Source organism: Eptesicus fuscus, chromosome 21 (assembly GCF_027574615.1).
Source record: "Eptesicus fuscus isolate TK198812 chromosome 21, DD_ASM_mEF_20220401, whole genome shotgun sequence".
In the NCBI taxonomy this organism is placed as follows: domain Eukaryota; kingdom Metazoa; phylum Chordata; class Mammalia; order Chiroptera; family Vespertilionidae; genus Eptesicus; species Eptesicus fuscus.
In genome coordinates, this window is record NC_072493.1 from 24,440,480 (window position 1) to 24,461,136 (window position 20,657).

At 53.1% G+C, this 20,657-nt stretch overlaps 1 protein-coding gene across 1 annotated transcript in view; it reads right to left on the reverse strand.

The window, feature by feature from the left end:
• The window catches only part of JPH3 (junctophilin 3), a 78,915-nt gene that overhangs the window by 50,188 nt on the left and 8,070 nt on the right, over positions 1–20,657 (reverse strand). The window contains exon 2 of the mRNA XM_028142933.2: positions 3,895–4,672. Coding sequence (XP_027998734.1) covers positions 3,895–4,672 — 778 coding nt within the window. The remainder of the gene's footprint in view (positions 1–3,894; positions 4,673–20,657) is intronic.

The window sequence follows — 20,657 nt, forward strand, 5'->3', positions numbered from 1 at the left end:
GCCTCTGTCGCAGGCACAGCTGTGAGCGTCTCCTCTCCGCGGTGGCCTCCCGTGAGAGAGGAGAGCCGTGGTTCTAGGGGCAGCATCCTGGGGGCTCCTCAGGAATGCAGGTTCTTAGGTACCCACCTGCCGAATCAGAAGCTCTGGAGGTAGGGCCCAGCCATTTGCATCTTACACGCCTTCCGAGGGTGCTGAGCTCACCTGGGAATCACCTAGAGACGTGAAGGGCTCCGCAGCCCGGGCACTCAGCATCTCGGGGCGGCCAGCACGTGTCTGAGCACCGCAGGCAGTTCCAGCACACAAGGGGCAGGGGCGGCGAGGGCTTGGGAACCTGCTGCAGACCCTGTCCCAGGAGGAATCCCAGCTCCCCCTTAGCTGTGTGGCCAGTCCCCGGCCCTTAGCCACTGTGGGCCTCTCTGAAATGGAGAGAATGGGACCACCTCTCAGAACTCAAACTCGGTGAGACCCCCATTTAACAAGAAAGCCCGTGTCCCCCTCCTAGCAGCAGCTGCCCCAGGCGCTCTGAGGAGGACACACCAAACCGTGTCTCTCTGATTCAGCTCAGTAACCCACGCCCAGCCGGCCACAGCTCCCTTGTTGCCTGGCGGTCTCTTCCTTTGGCGATGACAGTGACCAGAGTCCACCCGGGGCCAGCCACGCCACAGCCCCACGGGGCCACCGTGCCACTTTCACCCTCCAGTGGAGGATGCGCCTGGGCCTTGGGGGCACTGACCCAGCCGTCCATCTGCTGCCTTGTTCTCGAGGACGCAGCCTCTGTTCCCTCCTTTTTCCCAAATCTAAGCCCATTGAGAAAATGCAGGACGAGCAGCTCCACCCACAGCCTGGAACGAGGCTCAGTCTCATGCCCATCGTGGCAACCAAGGACACTGTCACTTCCGGCCTCCAAGGAGCAACCTGGGCACCGGGAGCAGCACAAGGTCACACGCGTGGATGTGCAGACACGCCCCCTTCCCTGCAAGGCCGGGAGCTGCCGGGAGGGGAGGCCTGGCATGGCTCAGGACGGGCTGGGTCAGAGGAGCACACCGGGCCCCACACAAGCTGAGGGCTGTGTGTGTGGCTCCTCCCGTCCTTCGATGGGAAATCGGGCGGAGAGGGTAAGCCTCCTCCCCAGGTAACTCAGCAGCGATGGCCCAGGCTGGACACTGCTTTGATGGCTCCAGACACCACCTGAGGTTTGCCCTCCTCTCAGACATGTTTTAAATGCCAGACTCTGCGCCTTTGTTCCCATGACCTGGGAGACCCACTTAGGAGGAGATGGCGGGAACAAGGGGGCTGCGTCCCCACCCCAGCACTGCACAGGTCCGGGCTCTGCATCAGCCCTCCCTCAGTGCCCATGCCCGTGTGTGTCTGAACGTGTATGTGCGTGTCTGAGTTGTGTGTGTGTGTGGATATGAATGTGAGTGGTGTGAATGTGTCAGGAGTATGTGTGTGAGCTTGTGTGGGGTGTGTAAATCTGTGTGTACAGAGTGGGGACACTTCAGTCAGCCAGGCTGGTTCTCAGAACGGGGGAGGGCTCCAAAGCCCCAAATGTAGCAGGTACACGCAACCAGGAGCCCACTTTCCTCTCCCCCGACCACCTGCCCAGGCACTGGTCACACCTTGACCAGACGTAATCCTCTCCCCTCCCTCGCCCAGTCCTCCCCCCCATGAAGTAACACACCGGCAGAGGCCTCCCCAGCCAACGTGGGAGCACCACGGCTGGCCGGCCAATGCCCCACGGTCCTGAGCTGCCCCAACTTCTCTGTACCCCTCTTGCCCTCCTGACCCAGCACCGTGGCCCTCTCCTGGACCCTGCTGCTCATCGATCAGCCCTCATGAAGCCCCCACTCTGCCCTCCCTGGGGGAGCGGGGCGGCCCCAGCCCCAGCCCCAGCCCCTGTCCTCACTTCCATTCCCAGGCCTTCGTGGCAGGCAGGCACCATTACTCCTGTTTCACAGATGAGGAAACTCAGGCTCAGAAACACTGACACCTGCCCGGGTGGAGTTCCCTGGGTGTGCTGACTCTGGGCTCTGCCCACACCACCACCTCGTTTCCTTAATGGAACCAGCATCCTCCTACCTACCCCCATTTCTGGGGGATTTTTCAGAGAACTCCTCAGTCCTAAGAAGTTCGCCGGGTCATCAGACTCTAAAATTAAACCAGTTCCGTGTCCACTGGATGCTGTGCTTCTGCCTCCCAGGCCCTTGGCCGCGAACTAACCTGGAGCCAGACGGGAGCGGGCACGAGCACCCCAAATCTTGGACCATCCTGGGGCCTGCCCTGTAACTGCTTCTTGTCCACTGAGGTCAACAAAACAAACATAATACGAATGGTAAAAAGATAAACACTGAAAGGAAAGAAATAGGGCAAAATGCCAACAAGAGTCTCTAGTGACATAGCAGACCAGACCTGATGTCGTTTTTCTCCTTTTCCACTCTATTTTCCAATTTTCCTGTATGGGGCACGGGCTACACTTATAATGGGAAAAGTGACTAAACTGATCCTAAAATACCAGGTGAGTAGTCATAAATGCCGCTCCTATTTATTTCTGTTGCCCGACCATGTCTGGGGGAGTAGAGGGGTGCACAGAGCAATTCTGACCTCCGTGTCCAGGGAGTAATGCCGTTTTTCTTTCGGCCTCTTGGAATGGATTTCGTCTGCCTCTGAAGCCTCAGAGGCTGTGAGTGGCAGGTACTCTGCCAACCACATTTTTGTTCTTCCACTGTGGACCAAAGGTCACTGAAAACCAGAACCAAATGAGCTAACATTTTAATTAAGTGACGAGGTTGGGAAGGTCTGAGCATCCTGAGCCAGGAGCTTTCCTGGAGTAAGTCTAGGCTGCCCCTGGCTGGGAACACAGAATCATCCAGAAAGACGCCGCTCCTAGAAGCCTCCTGTCTGGGCACCCTGAGGGACCAAAAGCAGTCCCCAGACCCCTGTCCCAACGCCCAGGACTCTCAGGGCACCCGAGGGCCCTGCCCTGACCCAGGAAAGCAAACGGATGGTGAAAGCTACTGGCTAACTCCGTCAGGGACTGTTCCTTTCGAAGCCGGGAGTGTGGCGACCTGGGGCCCTGGGTTTCAACAGGGCAGCTTCCTTCCACCTGCGGCAGGCACCTGCCATGCTCCTGCTGCCCACAGCCTCCCACAGCCTCACCGGGACCACATCCGGGCTTACACGCTTACCTCTGCAGCTCCCAGGGAGACCCTCCCTCGGCACCCACTCTTCCAGCTCTGAAGCCCCCACCCCTGCACCAATACCAAAGACACCTCAAAATCCAACATGGTGCCCACCCACATCAACTCCAGACCCACTGCTTAGGGTGCACCTGCCCTGTCGACCCCAAACTCAAAGTCCTGAACCCCATTCAGAACAGCTGCTGGCCCACAGCACCAAGTCTCGCCGGGCGCCTACAGCCGATCGTCCAGTTGGTGCTGTCTCCCAGGGCCCAGGGACAATCTGGGCTGGAGGCCAGATGGCCAGGGCAGCTTTCACCCTCCTCCCACGTCCCAGCGATGCTGGGCACTCCATGCCCAGCTGGGAACGCGGCCACGGTGGCATTGCACCTTTCTCTTAGCCGGCACCATCTTACGCATCTTACCAGCAGAACGGCCCGCCTTCTTTATCCATCAACATTTTACATTCAACATCAGCATGAAATAGACAAAAGAGATACTGCTCTGTTTAAGGAGGGGCAATATGACCGAGAACCTCTCAGATCAACCATTTCCTTGCCTCACCTCTGAGAACCTCTGAGGAACCCCAGGGTTCCCAGGGGCATACTTTGAGAAATGCCAGTGTAGGCTTCTAACCGGGCAGCATGACTGGTCAGACCCGGCCCAGCTGGCAACTCAGAACCACCCTGCTGCCCATGCCACCCCCTCACCCTCCTACCTGGAGGCTGCAATCTCCGCCTTCTGCTTGGCAATGGTGGCAGCCCGCTCAGCCGCTTCCACAGCCCGGTCCACCTTCTCCCGGATCTTGCTGGCACGCAGCGGGATGAGGTTCTTGCGCTTGCCGCTCACGAGGATGTTCTGCTTGTACTTGCCCTCCTCTTTGGTGCCGTCGGGGAAGGTCATGCAGCCGTAGCCGTGCCGCCGGTTGCTGGCCCACTCGCCCTCGTACTTGAGCCCGTCGGAGCGCTGGCTCACGCCGAAGCCTGCCCGCTTGTCGTTCTTCCACTCGCCCACGTAGGTCTCAGTGGTGGTGGCGTCGATGTCGTCCTCGATGACCGACAGCTCGGCCTCGCCCTCGCCCAGGCTGATGGTGGAGTGGATGTCGCTGGCCGTGGAGCTGACCGTGCTCATGCCCGCCTCGCTGCGGAACGAGCTCTGCTTGCTGCGCTGGCTGGCCAGGCTGCTCTTGGACTCGGACTTGCGCAGCTTCAGCCCGCTCAGCAGCGAGCGCCGGAACAGCCCCTTCTTCTTGCTCTTGAGGATCTCCGAGTCGCTGTGGGCCACGAGCACGAAGCCCCCTCGGGACACGGCCGGGGAGCCGGCCACCGCTGGGGAGGCGTCCGGGTGCAGCGCCGCGCCGTTGGTGTGCTCACTGCGCAGGGAGTTGATGGATGTCCTCAGGGGCGAGCGGATGACCGCCGCCATGCCGTAGGGGACACTCTGCCGCACACCGTAGCCTTGGCGCATGCCGCCGACCCACTGGCCCTGGTAGGTCCCTGTGGAGACAGAGGAGAAAGGGTGAGCTCCCCAAGGCAGTGATGGAGGACGGGCACCTTACACGGTGGACAGAGACCCCGATGGTCCTCCTATCTTGGGACAACGCAGTGCGGTTAACGGGCTCACTGTGGTGCGTTTTTTTTTTTTGTTTTTTTTTTTAATATTTTTATTGATTTTTTACAGAGAGGAAGAGAGAGGGATAGAGAGCTAGAAACATCGATGAGAGAGAAACATCGATCAGCTGCCTCCTGCACACCCTCCTACTGGGGATGTGCCCGCAACCAAGGTACATGCCCTTGACCGGAATCGAACCTGGGACCCTTGAGTCCGCAGGCCGACGCTCTATCCACTGAGCCACACCGGATTCGGCTGTGGTGCGTTTTTACAATTTATATCACTCATGGTTATTTTTAAAAATATATATTTTATTGCTTTTTTACAGAGAGGAAGGGAGAGGGATAGAGAGTTAGAAACATTGATGAGAGAGAAACATCGATCAGCTGCCTCCTGCACACCCCCCACTGGGTATGTGCCCACAACCAAGGTACATGCCCTTGACCGGAATCAAACCCGGGACCCTTCAGTCCGCAGGCCGACGCTCTATCCACTGGGCCAAACCGGTTAGGGCCACTCATGGTTATTTTTAAGGACACTTCCATCCTGCTTCCCGCACTTGCTCTTTGTCCTCTCCCTTAGAAGTTGGGGAGGGAGACGGGAGGCCAGGAGTCGGTGGTACACAGTCAGGAGCACAGAGTCAAGAGTAAAACTGGAGCGCTCCACCTCCACACAGGCCGAAGGCCCCCCCAAGAGAAGACCGGAGGGACGAAGTGAGGAAGAACGCAGAAGCGCATCCCGGTGAGCGGCAGCTTCAGGGACACAGATCTGGGCTGCAAACAGCACGAGGAGACTCACTTCCCCACGGCCAGCGGTATCCGAGAGGAGTCTGGAAGAGCGCTCGGCGGGACACCTGTAACTGCACGGGGGACCTTAGTGCTTCAAGACCTTAAGGCTTGAACTTGGCCGACCTGATGTCCCCAAAAGAACCAAAAGGAAGGACGTGAAGAGATCTCGGTCACATTCCTAGCAGCACTTTTCACAACAGGTGGGAACAACCCAAGGGCCCACCGAAGCAGGCGTGAGCTAACCAAGTGGGATCTAGCCACCCGGGGAATGTTATTCAGCCCTAAAAAGGAAAAATTCTGGCCCAGGCTATCACATGGATGAACCTTGAGGACATTATGCTGAGTGAAATAAGCCAGTCACAAAAGGCCAAAAACTATATTATTCTGTTAACATGAAGTATTTAGAATAGTTAGATTCATAAAAACAGAAAGCAGAATTGGTAATTGCCAGGGCTGGTGGGAGAGAGAAATGGGGTTGTTTAATGGAAACAGAGTTTCTGTTTGAGGTGATGTAAAAGTTTTGAAACTAGAGGTGGTGGTTGTATAACACTGTGAATGTAATTAAGGCCACTGAACTGTGATTAAAATGGCATGTGTTTTGTTATCTATATCTTACCATAACAAAAGTGAAAGAGAAAAAAAATCAGGAAAACTGAGCTCATATTCTTGCTCTACATATATATGGCTGTGTGACTTTAGGCAAGTTTCTGGACCTCTCTGACCCTCAGTTTCCTTATCTAGAATAGGAGTCTAAAATTCCTCATATTATGTGTCATTGTGAGAATGAAATGACTCAGCATGGTGCCATATGTGAAGTCGACCTCAATCTGCATCTGTCCTATGTGTTATTAGAATTATTACCAGGCCTTAGCAAAGCACTAATGAGGGGGATATTCTACCTACCTGGTAAGGGCTTTGGGTGAGAATGGGGGTAAGGGGGAGGGAGAGGGTTCCTGTCCCATTACTCTTCTAACTATAGCAGAGGCTTAGAGACTACAAATCAGAGGCTCAGAGGCTAAAACTTGCCAAAATACAGGTTTTCATTTGTCCCATACAGCATTTTTATAAAAAACTGGAATTGACTGCCAACATTTCAAATTCAAGAGATTTCACATAAAAGTTCAGATCTCTCGTTTCTCCTAAAAAGTGCAAGATCTAGCCGCCCGGGGTCTTTATTTTCAGACAGTAAAATGGACTGGAGTGCAGCAGTAGTTGCCCCATCTAGGTAGGCACACCCCATCCAGTTTGCCCCACTCCCCACTACGCCCTGCTCTCACCCACCTAGGCCATCTCCTTTCTTTACCTGTCCTGCATTGGAGGCAAAATCCAAACTAAGTGTGGAATCCAAACACGTGGTCCCAAATGATCTGTCACTGATTAGTCACCACTCCGCACGGCCATCACCCCCAAGTCAGAACCGGTCCTGACCACGCATGGGCTTCTCTGTCTCTCAGACCTCGTCCACACAGCCTGTGCTTACTCAAAATCCTCACCCCTACCATTCAAATCACACCCAGCCCAGCTGGCACCCCCTTCTCAATAGCAGCTGGGCGAACACTCCAGCCCACAGGGCTCCCCACCAAGCAGCCGCAGCATCGGGCCTGCATCCACACTCCATGGGGGACGCAGGAGAGGGCCTGGGTTCTTCCATGTTTGCTGAATGCATCTTCCCTGCTCAACCAGATTACAAGCTCCCCAGGGGGAAATGGGCCTTGCATTCTAGACACCTCCTTCTTCACACGACACAAACCTGGCCCTTGGAGGAGGATGTGCAGACAGCCTGGAAGGGGCCAGGGCCCCAGGAACCCGAGAGCCCTCTGCTCCAGCAGAAGCAGCCTGGCCATTTAAAGGGGCCCCGCCCCAGGTGTTTTCCAGGAGCAGAGCCTGAGACCACATCCTTGTGCACGTGATTCGTAAGCGGAGGGGGCACAGGAGGGAGGGAGGGCAGGGGGGAGCCAAGAGGGGGTGGTCTCAGCTGGACACCCGCCGCCTCAGCCTGACGACGTAGGGGGCTGAACGAAATTCATCCCACCCTGAGGTGAGGGGGTTAGACTTCTGAACCCCCAAAGGTGGGGTTGGGGCACAGGGTGAGGCAGCTAAGGTAGGGAGTAGGCCCATGGCCATCAACACTGGAAGCTACACCCCTGACTCGGGGCACTCTCTGCCCTCCTCCCCCTCAGGCGGCATGGCCCGTGCTGGGCAGAGCGCACCTTCTCCCAAAGGAGGCAGTGCGCCTCCATGCCCACAACAGCACCCTCTGCACCAGCACCCCAGGATCAGCCAACTGGCTGCCAGCAGAGGACAGTCGTGGAGGGCCAGGCAAAGGCAGTGGCTGGCTGTGTCACTCAGCATCCCAGCGTGGCCCACGCTGGGCGGAGACTCCAAGGCTTGCCTCGGTCCACGGTTACAAGGAAGGCTCTGCGACCCCGTGGCTTCTCCCCTGCCTGGGTGTGAGGTGGCCTGTGGGAAGCTGGCCCTGAACAAGGCCAGACGGCTGCCTGGACCGTGGCCTTTCTGCAGCCCCTCAAGCTGGCAACGGGCTGCCATTGCAAGGACTGTCACCTCCAAAGCTCATTCCTGCCTTACTGCCCCTTCTACTTGTGAGCTGGGGGTGGGGCTGCCAGATAAAACGCAGCGCGCCCAGTAAATCTGCATTTCACATGAACAACGCACACTTTGCTAGGGGACCCTGCATGGGACATACCTATACTAGGGGAGATCGGGCAGATGATCTGAAATTCAAATTTAGCTAGCACCCCATAGGCGATTTTGCTGAATATGGCCACCCCACTGGAACCTCCCAAGACAACCCCTGGGTGCCGAGGTTGGGGTGCTAAGGACACAGCCCCTCCCAAACTGAGGATCCCCTGCAAAGGAAGGAGATCAACCACTCTGCCCCCACACCGCTGCTTCCCCTCAAAGGAAGCTGGACTTACAGATCAGGATGGAGTGAAAGTTAAAAGAGCAAAGGCATAATGGACGACCTTCCAGACAAAGGTGGGGCCGCTGCAAGGGAAGCCCGGGTCCTGGGTGCCAGAGGGAAGCCGGCGCTGGCAGCCGGGGGAAGGAAAGCCTACTCTTGCACGAATTTCGTGCGCCGGGCCTCTAGTGTATATATAATTTAAAATTCTCCAAACGAGACAAAGAGGAGCTGATCAAGTTCTAGGGGCTCTTGAGAGCAGAGCCGGGGTCCTGGGCTTTCAAACAAGCTCCTGTGGCCCAAGGGTCCTGCCGGGCGGGCCACCCAGAGGTGCTGGAGCTCTGGGAGAGCGGAGCCCGGAGCCTGGGGACTTAGGCTTACCCTCCTGCATGATGGAGGTGACACCTGTGCCATACGCAGGTCCAAATCCTGTAGCACGCACATCAGGCGCTGGGCGTGAGGGGCGGCGAGGCCTGCCTGCCCAGAGTCTGCAGCCTTGTTGTCTTTGCATTTTTGCCCCCTGTGGGAACATATCTCTGATTTCATGACTGACGTCAATAAGAAAATGGATTTAGCTTTACAAAACACACTCCAGATGAGCTCTGCTGGGACTGCCCTGGGCGGCCGGCCTCATGGCTCCACAGCAAGGGAGGCAAAGAGCAAGAGGGAGAATGCAGGCCAGCTCAGCAAGGAGACGGCTGCAGGAGCCGATCCCGCCCAAGGAAGGCTCCTGGGGCATCTGGGCCGACCCTCGGCCCCCGTGGGGCCTCCTCTCATCTTTCTCTTTCGTTGAGGAGGGTGGGGAGGGAGCTCCCTATCGCCCAGAACACCAGCAAGACCTGGACAGAAGCTCTGAGTGGACTCGGATGAGGAAATAAACCTCCCTAAACCGTGCCTGTCAAATGCCCACTGGGATGATCCAGGCCGCGGGGAAGAGCAGACGAGGCAAGACCACCAGTGGATCTCACACTGGAAAAGCACCAGCATCCCCCCACCCCCACCAGGCACGTTAAGCCCAAGTTTCCAACCCCACAGGGTGGTGCACGCAAGCATCTGCATTCGAGCTCCCAGGCAAGGCGACGCTGTGCTCCGGGGACCCCACGCTGAGTTCCACTCCAGCACCTGGCACAGCAGCACCTGGCCTGTGTGGGCACCCGTGTTGTTTGGTTCTAAATCTGAAAACCAGAGCCCTGGGCCAGAGAACGGCCTGGCCAGCTGAGATCTGGCCTCAACCCCAGCCCCGCCCGGCATATTGGGTAGTGTGGAGGTCAGCTGTGGCCAAGGCACCTGCGTCTGCCTCGGGCCTGCGCCATCTCACACACACTCTTATTTTCCTCCTCTGCAGCCCCTACCCATCAGCTGAAGTTCCGGAGCCTTCACCACAGGCCCAGAGAACCAGCCTCATGGAAAATGCAGTCCCACTATGTGCTGGCCTCCAGAGTGGCCTGGAGATGCCCGGCCAGATGAAATGGGCTCTGATCCTTGCAGCACCCGGCCCTTGGCGCATGTGAGACGTGGCCACGAGAACCCCATGTTGAAGGGCATCCCCCCGCGGGTAACAGACGGCATTGACAAAGCTCCAGGCCCTCTGTTTCACAGCTGGGCCAACGCCCTTTGCCCCGCCTTCCTATCTCATCCGTCCCAACGGTGGGCGGAGGGGCCGTTTGACCAGGATGAAGATGTACCAAGTAGTTCTTCATTCTTCCTTTTGCTTCACAGTTCAACTGGGAAGTGGTTTTCCCAGACACTGTGGGCACAGATGTCAAGAGTAAACGTCATCCACAGCTAGAAAGACCACCCACAGCAACTTCCCCGCGCAAGGGCCACCCCCGAATCGCCAGGCCAGCAGGGCTCTGAAGTGACCAGTGAGGAAGCTACTGCTTCCCAAGTGCCCCTGAAGATAAGATGGAAGTCACCTGTTGTGTTTTTATGCTTTTAAAAAGAGAGAGGGAGAGAAATACATGTTCCCAGGCCCCGCCTCTGACCTAGTGAACCAGGATGGCAGGGATGACCAGGGGGCCTGTAACTGTCACAGCCCCCGGTAACTCTTCTCAGCAGGGCATCCTGGGTGTTAGGGGTGCGGAAAAGGAAGGTCAGGAGGTGAAGCAACTAGTTCAAGGTCAGGGGCAGCAGAGCCAGGGTAGCAGCATCATGGCGCTGGTGGTGTCCAACGTTCTGGAACCTTCCTTAGTTTGCACTGTATCCTGGACCTATCGCCAACCTTTTCTACGTCATTAATGATGGTTGCAACTAGTACAACACGTGAACGTGCCACAGTCCTACAAATTACAAGCCAAATTACTGTCCTGCGAATACTTAGGGAGTTCTCATTTTTGATAGCGAATCTTTGTACGGAATGTTAAGTTATATCCTTGGATAAATTCCTAGAATGAAACTCCTTGGTCAAAAGGAAGATTTTAAAGAAGGTGTTTTTTTATAAATTGCCCTTGGAAAAGACCACGTAAGAGTGATTATTTTCCCCACATCATCACCAACACCGGAAAGTATCACTTTTAAAAATCTGTTTTAGCGGGCTCTGAAGAGTTATAGCTAGTGGAATTTGTTATGGGATGAACTATGTCCCCCCAAATCCATATGTTGGAATCCTAACCCCTGGTACCATAGGATGTACCCACATTCGGAGATAAGGTCTTTAAGGAAATGATTAAGATAAAATGAGGTTGTTAGGCAATGAGCACACGAAAAGATGCTCAACATCACTGATCATGAGGGAAATGTAAATCAAAACCACCCTGAGTACCACCTTACACCCACTATAATGGCTGCGATCACAAAACAAAAACCAGAAACAAGTGCTGGAGAGGATGTGGAGAAGCAGGAACCCATGTGTGCTGCTGGTGGGAACATAAAATAGTTCACCCACTGTGGAAAATCCTGGCAGTGCCTCAAGAAATTAAACATAGAATTGCCATATGATCCAGCAATTCCACTTCTGGGCATATATCCCCCAAAAATGAAAGCAGGGTCTCCAAGAGATATGTGCACACCCATTATTCACAACAGCCAAGAAGTGCAAGCAACCGAAGTGTCCACGGAAGGATCAATGGATAAAGCACATGTGTCCATCCGTGCAATGGACTATTTCTCAGCCTTAAAATGGAAGAAATTCTGTCCCACACTACAACACAAATCAATCCTGAGAACACTATACTAAGAAAATAAGCCAGATACAAAAAGACAATTACTGTATGATTCCACTTATCTGAGGTACTTAGAGCAGTACAGAGAGTAGGAAGATGGTGCCAGGGGTTGGGGGAAGGGAGATGGGGAATTACTATTTAATGGGCACAGCGTTTCAGTTTTACCAGGTGAGAAGCTTTCTGGAGATGGATGGGTGATGGCTGCACAACATTCTGAATGTATTTAAAAACAGTTAAGCCCTGGCTGGTGTGGCTCAGTAGTGGTTGGGGCTCGTGTGGGAGGCAACCAATCAATATGTCTCTCTCACATCGATGTTTCTCTCTCTTTCCCCCTCTCTCTTCCCCTGCCTTACTCCTTTCCGCTCTTTAAAAATCAATGGGAAAAAATATCCCCGGGTGAGGGTTTACGTAAATAAATAAATAAATCAGTTAAGATAATAAATTTTATGTTATGTGTATTTTACCACAATTTTAAAAAGAGACCACCAGGGCTCTGGCTGGTGTTGCCAAGTGGTTAGATCGCTAGCCCATGCACGGTGGGGTTGCAGGTTGGATTCCCTGTCAAGGGCACGTACCTGGGTTGCAGGTTCAATCCCTGGCCCTGATTGGGGCACATGGGAGAGGCAACCGATCAATGTGTCTCTCTCACATCCATCTTTCTTTTGATCTCTCTTTCCCCTTCCTTCCCTTCCACTCTCTCTGAAAAGCAATGGAAAAAATATCCTTGGGAGACGATTTAAAAAAGAGAGAGAGAGAGAGAGAGAGAGAGAGAGAGAGAGAGAGAGAGAGACCATTAGGGTGGGCCATGCTTCAATAGGACTGATGTCCCTATAAGAAGAGGAAGTGAGCCGAAACCGGTTTGGCTCAGTGGATAGAGCGTCGGCCTGCGGACTGAAGGGTCCCAGGTTCGATTCCGGTCAAGGGCATGTACCTTGGTTGCGGGCACATCCCCAGTGGGGGAGGGGTGTGCAGGAGGCAGCTGATTGATGTTTCTCTCTCATCGATGTTTCTAACTCTCTATTCCTCTCCATTCCTCTCTGTGGAAAATCAATAAAATATATTTTAAAAAAAAAAAGAAGACGAGGAAGTGACACAGGGGCACGTGCACCGAGGGACAACCATGTGAAGAGGCAGTGAGAGGGCAGCCACCTGCAAGCCAAGGAGACAAGGAGAGAGGCCGCAGCAGAACCCAACTCTGCCGGCACCTTGATTTGGCCTCCCCACCTCCAGAACTGAGAGACAACAAACGTTCGTTAAGACCCCCAGAGTGATCTTCTGCTATCACAGCCCCGGGAAACTATTACAGAACTCTCGGCCTCTAGTCAGGGGATGTAACTATATAAGCACAAAGTAAAAGTTAGGAGGACAAACCAAGAGAAAGAATGAAAAGTCATGCTGCCACGAACATATAAGCAATACATGTTAAAAGAGAGCCTTCTCCCCACCTCTAGGACACAGGAGAAAAGTTTCTGGAGAAATAGAACCCGAAGAGCATGCCCCGGGGGACACCAGGCAGAGGGGGGGTGGGGGTGAGGCATGGACCAGACACAGGACTATTCGAGGGAAGTCATTCCGAACTGAGACCCTGCCTGCTCCCCCGGCCATTGCGGCTGAAATTACTACACCTGGCATGAGAGGAGAGGTCCTCTGAAGACTGAACCAGGCCAGCAGCAAAGGCTTCCTCCACACGCAGAACTTCCAATCAGCTCTTAGGCACCTCACTTCAGTAAAGGAACAGCCAAGGGCCATCAGACACTTGGAGAAAGCCTCCAACAGAGAAGACAAACACCAAAACATAGAAATAAATGGGAAAAGAGTGTGTGCGAATCATGGAAAACGCCGAGTGTGGAAGAAGACATCAGGGAAGCCAGCAATTATATCTTCAAATCAAATACTGCATCCGTAAAATGAGAAGCAAATGCAGTAAAAAAAAAAAAAAAGGAAACACGGGAGAAAAAGAAGGAGCTCCTGGAAATTAAAAGCACGATGGCTAAAATAACCATTTTGGTCAATGAGTTGGAAGCTAAGTTCAACAAAATCTTTCAACAAACTGGAACAAAGAAGTGAGCAAAGTAGTAAGAAATAGTGAGATCAGAGTCACCCAGAAGGCCCCAAATCCAGTGGAACCTTGGTCCTTGAACCTAATTCGTTCCGGAAGGCTGCTTGAAAACCAAATCATTTTTTTCCCATTAGAAACAATGTAAATTGAATTTATCTGTTCCAGGCCCACAAATGATTCCCTGTTTTAACCTTGCTTGTATACAATACATGTCTAATGTACTATTTAATCTATAAACAATCTAAAAACAAAAAGGACATGAAATGTATAGTAAAAATGAAAATTCAATACTAATAAGCAGCAATAAAAGTAAAAAAAAAAATAGAAACTATTTACAGCACAATTTTCTAAGATGTTAACAACATGAGGTTTAGTGGTAAACTGACTCATACTTGCACATTCTCCCCTTGTTGCCTGAGAGACACGTGACTGATAATACAGGTATCAGCGTGAAAGGGTTGAAAACCAAATTGTACAAGGTGGGAGATGTTCAAGAACCGAGGTTTGACTGTAGTAGGAGTCCCAGAGATCAATGAAGGAAAATCACCAAAGGTATAAAACAGGGAAGTGCTCCAGAATTGCAGGATGTGAGTGTCCCGGCTAAAGGGGCTCACAGACACATGAGAAAGGGAAATGACTCACACCGAGACATGGCATTATGAAATTTCAGAACTCCAATGAGCAAAGATCCCAAATGCTTCCGGAGAAAAAGAAAAACAGACTGCATGTGAAGGACCAAGAATCAGAATGGCAAGAGACTTCTCAACAGCAACACCAAAACCGAGAAATCAGTGGGTGGAATTGCCCCATCCCCGCCACCAAATTCTGAACAAAAATAATTATTAACCTAGAATTCTACACACAATCAATTTATCAATCAAGTTATCAAGCCACCAAAACTGTATCTTCCATGCATCCTTTCTCAGAAAGCTACTACAGGATGCACTCCACTGAAAATGAGGGAGTAAATCAAGAAGTAGGAAGACACAGGGAAGGTCCAACACAGGAAATTTCCAGGAAGAAGAGCGGTTAGTGCAAATGGAGCTACGTATATATACATATCCCCATATGTATATATTAGAGGCCCAGTGCACAAATTCATGCACAGGTGTGGGGTTTGGCCGGCCTGCCCAATTGGGGCAATCGGGGCTGGCCGGCCAGGGGGAGGGGCCATGGGAGGTTAGCTGGCCAGCCCCGCCCCCATTAGGCCGGTTGGCAGGCTACAGTGTGCGGTCCTTCCGGTCATTCTGGTCGCTTGGCTTTTATATATAAAGATATGACTTCTAAAAAGCAATGAATGAAAATATGCAAATATATAAAAAGTAGGTATACATGCATGTATATATTATTTGTAGAGAATCTGGTGGGTTTGTTCATGTGACAAGCTGCCTTGTATTTTCCTGAGCATTTGGAAAGAAATAACCAGTGATTTCAAGAAAACTCTGCAATTGCAACAAGGAGGCAATTACTAATTAAAGTTGTGCATGAAACGTGTATAGAATCAGAGTGTATTCCTTGGCTCAATAAGAAGAAATACTTATATTAGTCTTTTAATAATGAAAAAAAAATTGACTATGGTTAACCAAAAATTGTGACAAAATACTGGAATGGCTAGGGAAGGTAAGAGAAAGAGTATTCTAAAAGACTGAAAAATCTTCATCTACCATAGGAGGAAGTCAATAGATGATGGCTAAGAGTGAGAATGAGCCAAGAAAGCAGTAAGAGCACATATGCAGCAACTTGGAGGTTAAGTCTCTGAAGACGCCGCTGAAAGAGTTCGAAGCTGTAGCTCAGGGCTGCAGCAGATGGGGCCAGGGTCCTGCTGAGTTTTGTTCCAGGCACTATTTTGGCTTCAGCACTAACTGACATCTTGAACTGTGGGCACACCGTATCTTTTAAAGATTCAACATTTTCAAGGGGGGAAAGATACCTTCATGAGGAAGTTCTCACAATGGTGATACTATCCTCGTTTTTTCCAGCTTCAGACACCAAGGCTCGGAGAGGATTTGTGCCTCCTGGGGGTGGGGATCTGAACTCCCACACAAAGTCCTGGAGGACAATGGCCTGGTGAATGAATGCCCAGCTCACACATTTAAATGGCTGGTGCGGAAGCATAGAAAGAGGGGGAGAAGTGGCAGGGCAGTGGACTCCAGGGAGAAGGCTCCCTGAGAAGGCCTCAGACTCATGCAGACCGGAGGCGGGAATGTGCCTAGGCGAGGCCACTCGAGGCTGCCACCTGCATCTAGGGCAGACTGGCCAGGAGGCAAGCCCAGCGTCAGCAGCCCCAGCCTTCCTTGGCCTCGGAGACGGGTACAGAGGTCTCTGCCCCTCCTAACGGACATCACAGCTGCCCTGTCCACCCTCAACTTTCTGTAAATGCCAAAAGCCTCTGTTTCATAACAACGCCCCTCCTGGCCCAGGCCCCTTGGGGGGCCCTCACAGGATGAGTATTTCTCAGAAAGCTTGCTCAGGAGACGATGGGCCCCATAGCTGGGGGGTATTTCCAAGCTATGCCCCAAACCTCTACAGAGAACCCCTGAAATGTTCCCAGTGGACCCCAGTGGCCTAGGCAGAGGATAAGGGTGGGCTCAGGGCTCCCCACAGGACACAGAGGTGACGCATCAATTTCACATATGGCATTTACTCCCAAGGGCAGGGTTGGTACAGGGGCCCCCAGCCTGGGGTGGTTACAATTGGGGCCCATGTGGAGAGAAATTAAGCTTTATTTTTTACTAACCTCTACCTGAGATGTAGCTAGGCAGCAAACCACTGTGGCGTCACCAACAGAAATGGCACATCCTGTGAGAGTGACTGCAAACAGCCCGAGATAACGTTACGTCCAGGCCTGTCTAGGCCAGAGCAGGGCCGGAGAGCTCGGGATGAATCTCACACCCACCCTTTCCGGACACCAGAGCGGCCAGCCAAGGGTGGAGAGGGCCAAGGACACACAGCGCCCACAGTCCATGCCCGCCTCGGTGGCCCCACGAATGCCACTCCAAGCTTAGGGAAAGGACATCCAGCACTGTGCCTTCATGCCCCAGGATGCTGCTGGCCAGAGCACAGGGAACACTGAGGGCTTACAGGTGGGTTCTGGTAAACAGACTGGAGACCCTGACCCTTTCTGGGGTCTCCCTACCCCTGATCCCACCTAGTTCCTCTGTCAGGTCCCAGCCCCCAGTCCCTCAGGGAACCTGGCCAGACCCCATCCCAGTGACACTGGCTGGGGCAGAGCACTCCTTCCAGGCACCTGTCAGGGCTGGTTGCACAGGCAGCAGGCGGGGTCTCCCAGGCTGACAGGCCCTTGAGGGAGGGCCTGTGTCTGTGCTCTGCTGCCCTCCAAGGGCCCCAGCACCTGGTGGTCATGGCGCCCATGGTCAGCTGGAGACCACTAAGGGTCTGACGCACCAGTGCTCAGTCCACTCCTCTGATTCCCACAAGCTCAGCATCACCCAGGCAACCCCCTGCCCAGCTTGCCCAGAAGGCAATACGGTTGAGCTTTACCCCGAAACCCCACCACACTCCAGGGACCCAGTTTCTAGTTAATGCTCTTCACTGTCCTGAGAGGCAGGCCCAGGACTGGAAACTGAGGCAGGGCGGGGCCCTGGAAGGGCCTGGGCGCTCTGCCCCCACTGGCCCCTGCTCTGTATTGGGGACTATGTGGCCACGAGGGTGATGCCTCCTCCTGTGCAACAGGGCACCCTGCTGCAGAGGCTGCTGGGCGGGATAATAATCTGGGCCCTGTCCCTGCAGCAGGAGCAATTCATTCTCCCTCTCCATTTCTCTCCTCCCTCTCCCCTCCCGGCCCCCCTCTCTTCACCATCCACCCATCTTCCTGTCTCTGCATCCCCTTCTTCCCTCCCCTTACCTCTCCTTTCCTTCCTCTTTTCTCCTCCCGCTCTCCTGTCTCTCTGTCCCTCCCTCCCTCCCATCTGTCTCTCTCCCTCTCCCTCTGTCTCTGTCTCTGTCTCTGTGTCTCTCCCCTCACCCCCTGGCTTGCACATTGCTGCTTTTCCTCCTCCAGCTCAGGTCTCCAGCTAATAGGACACTGCGCCTGTGCACACCTCATGGTCACTGTCACCCAGCCGCCTCCTCCTGAGAAAGCCCTGGCCTCTGCTATAGTTCTGCCACATTCTCTTGAGGACACACACACACACACACACACACACACACACACATAAAATGGTGCTGCCGCCCTGGAAAACAGCTCCTCAAGAAGGTGAAACATGTGACCCAGCACTTCCATTTGTAGACAGCTACCGAAGAGAGTGGAAAACATACATCCACACGAAAACTTGCACAAGGATGTTCATAACAGACTATTCACAAGAGCGCAAAGGTGGGACCAACCTGAATGTCCACCAACTGGTGAATAGATCAATAAAATGTGGTCCATCCACACAATGGAACATTATTCAGTCTTAAAAAGGAATGGCGTTCTGATACATGTGACGTGGATAAACCTTGAAAACATTATGTTAAGTGAAATAAATCACATGTAATATGATTCCATTTGCACAAAATATCCAGAATAGGCAAACCCATAGAGACAGTAAATTAGTGGTTGTCAAGGAGGTGACTACAATAGGGGAAGCTTGGTGGAAGATACAGGGGATCTCTCTGTGTTATCTCTCACAATGCATGCAGATCTACAATCATCTCAAAACAAAAAAGGTTAATTACAAAACCACAAACACCGGATAGTGTTGCTGCTCTTTCTCTGACATCCGGACAAAATCCAAAGTCCCTCCCGAGGCCGGGAAGATCTCTGAGCTCAGACCCCCCCCCCCCCAACCCCTCCCCTCAGTCTGCTGCAGCTGCATGCCTCTTCCTTTGGTTCTTGGAACAAGCGAAGCTTGTTTGGCCTCTGAGCCTTTGCACATGCTGTTCTCCCTCCCTCACGCTCTTTCTCCCACGCCCCACACATCCTCCAGCTCTCCACTGATAGGTCATGCAGCATTCATTGTCCAACTGTGACTTCCAGAGCTCCCCTCCTCCCCTGCTGTAGGTCCTGTGGCCACACCAGGGCCCCAGTGAGCCACCCTGCAGTGAGCAGCCCTGCAGACCGGGTCCCTGCCCTCTAGGAGCTTCTAGTCACAGAAGCCGCTAGTTACAGTACACAGGAGCACGTGCAATAATGGAGGGCCCAGAGGCCCTGCAGAGGCCAGAGGAGGGGTGCCCTACACCTGGCAAACCCACCCATTACCCCACACCATGCTCACCAAAGTGCAATTCCACTATTGCTCCACCACCCCAAACTACCCACAAGCAGCTAGGGCTCTGAACTGAACAGTGAACAACCAAATGGCTGGGGGCGGGGCCACAGAAAGGTTATGCACAAAAGTTAGCTGGACAGTCCCTAAGCTGACAGTGGGGTACCAGCTCATGGCCCTTTGGTCTTGCTTTTACAACTAGCCTCCAAGTAAGATGAGGGTGTGATACCTGCCTACCAGGTAGGCCCCTCCTGGTATTCCTGGGAGGGGCCTCCTACCTCCCTTAGTTCCTGAAACTCTCCCCATTGAAAAGCTCTCCTGGGCCTCCCTGCAGTCAGACTGCCACCCACTATACCTAGAAATGCCTCACATCCTTCCTAGGGATCCTCACCCCTGAGGCACAGACTCACTGGGAGGGGCACAGGTGCGTCTCAAGGCCTGTACTTAGGAGCCCCTGCATCAGATGGCCCAGGTGTGTGATCCTGCTATAGACTCCCGAGCTCTCTTCTGGGGAGCCTGTCCTGGGGCCCGGGGCAGGTGATTCAAACTGGCGACCACATATTGCTGAGTTCCAGCATCGCCCGCTGCCCCCTCCCGGCCTTTGCTTTGATTCCACAGGCCTGCAGGGTTCTGTAGGCTCCGCCCTCCTCCCATCTCCCACTCACTATGCTCCATGAGACCCATCTCTGCACATTTAGGCATCTGTGGAGACTGGAAGGGCTCTTATCCTGGGGTCCATGGATAAGTCCCGGGGAGTCTGTAAACCCCATAAGTGTCCACAAACATGGCATGTGTGCAAGGACATGCATGTGTCCTGGGAAGGGACCCACAGTTTCGTCACACTCTCAGAAGGGCCTGGAAGAACACACAAGTTTATGAACTGCTGGGCAGAGGCCCACTGAAGGCCAGGTTTAAGAAGACCGTGGCGTATTTGTAGAATATAATAAACATAAACTGATGAACAAAAATAGATCCAGAGACAGAGAAGCAGCAAACAGACCATCAAACTTCAGAGGGAAGGAGGGGGCGAGAGGGAGATAAGAAATCAACCACAAGACTTGTATGCATGCACATAAGCATAACCCAAGGACACAGATACTAGGGGGTGAGGGCAGTGCTGGGGGTGGGAAAGGCTGGAGAGAGGTCAATGGTGGGAAGGAAACATATATAATGCTTTAAACAATAAAGAATTTAAAAAAAAAATTTTAATGGAAAAGTATCTTCTGGTCAGGGTAAATAAATAAATAAATAATATAATAAAATTTGAAAAAAAGAAAAAAAGAAGAAAACCGTGGCGTCACCTTTCCCAGCCTCTCCTGTACTTCAGACACTGGGCTCCTCTCTGGGCCTCTCAGGTTCCCCATCAGTAAAGCAAGGTCGTGGCTGAAGTAACTGCTCCATCACTGGGTGCTAGAGATAGTTCTGGAGCCAGTCGAGCCCCAATGTCCACACATGACCTCATCAACCCACATAACCCGGTGAGCCTCACTCTTCTCGTCTCTTAAATGGGAGCACATGGCTTATCTCAAAGCACTGCCTGAAGGAACAAGAGAGATAACATTTATGGTAAAGAGCACAGCCCAGTACGCAGAACAAAGTAGACATTTGAAAACTGCATCCTTCTTTCAAAGGACTCTCCCTGGCTTCCCTGTGACTCTAGGTTTTACTTCCGTGCTCTGGAGCACTGTCCAAGTGACGTCTGTGAGACACTGCAGTGAGCTGAAGAGTGACC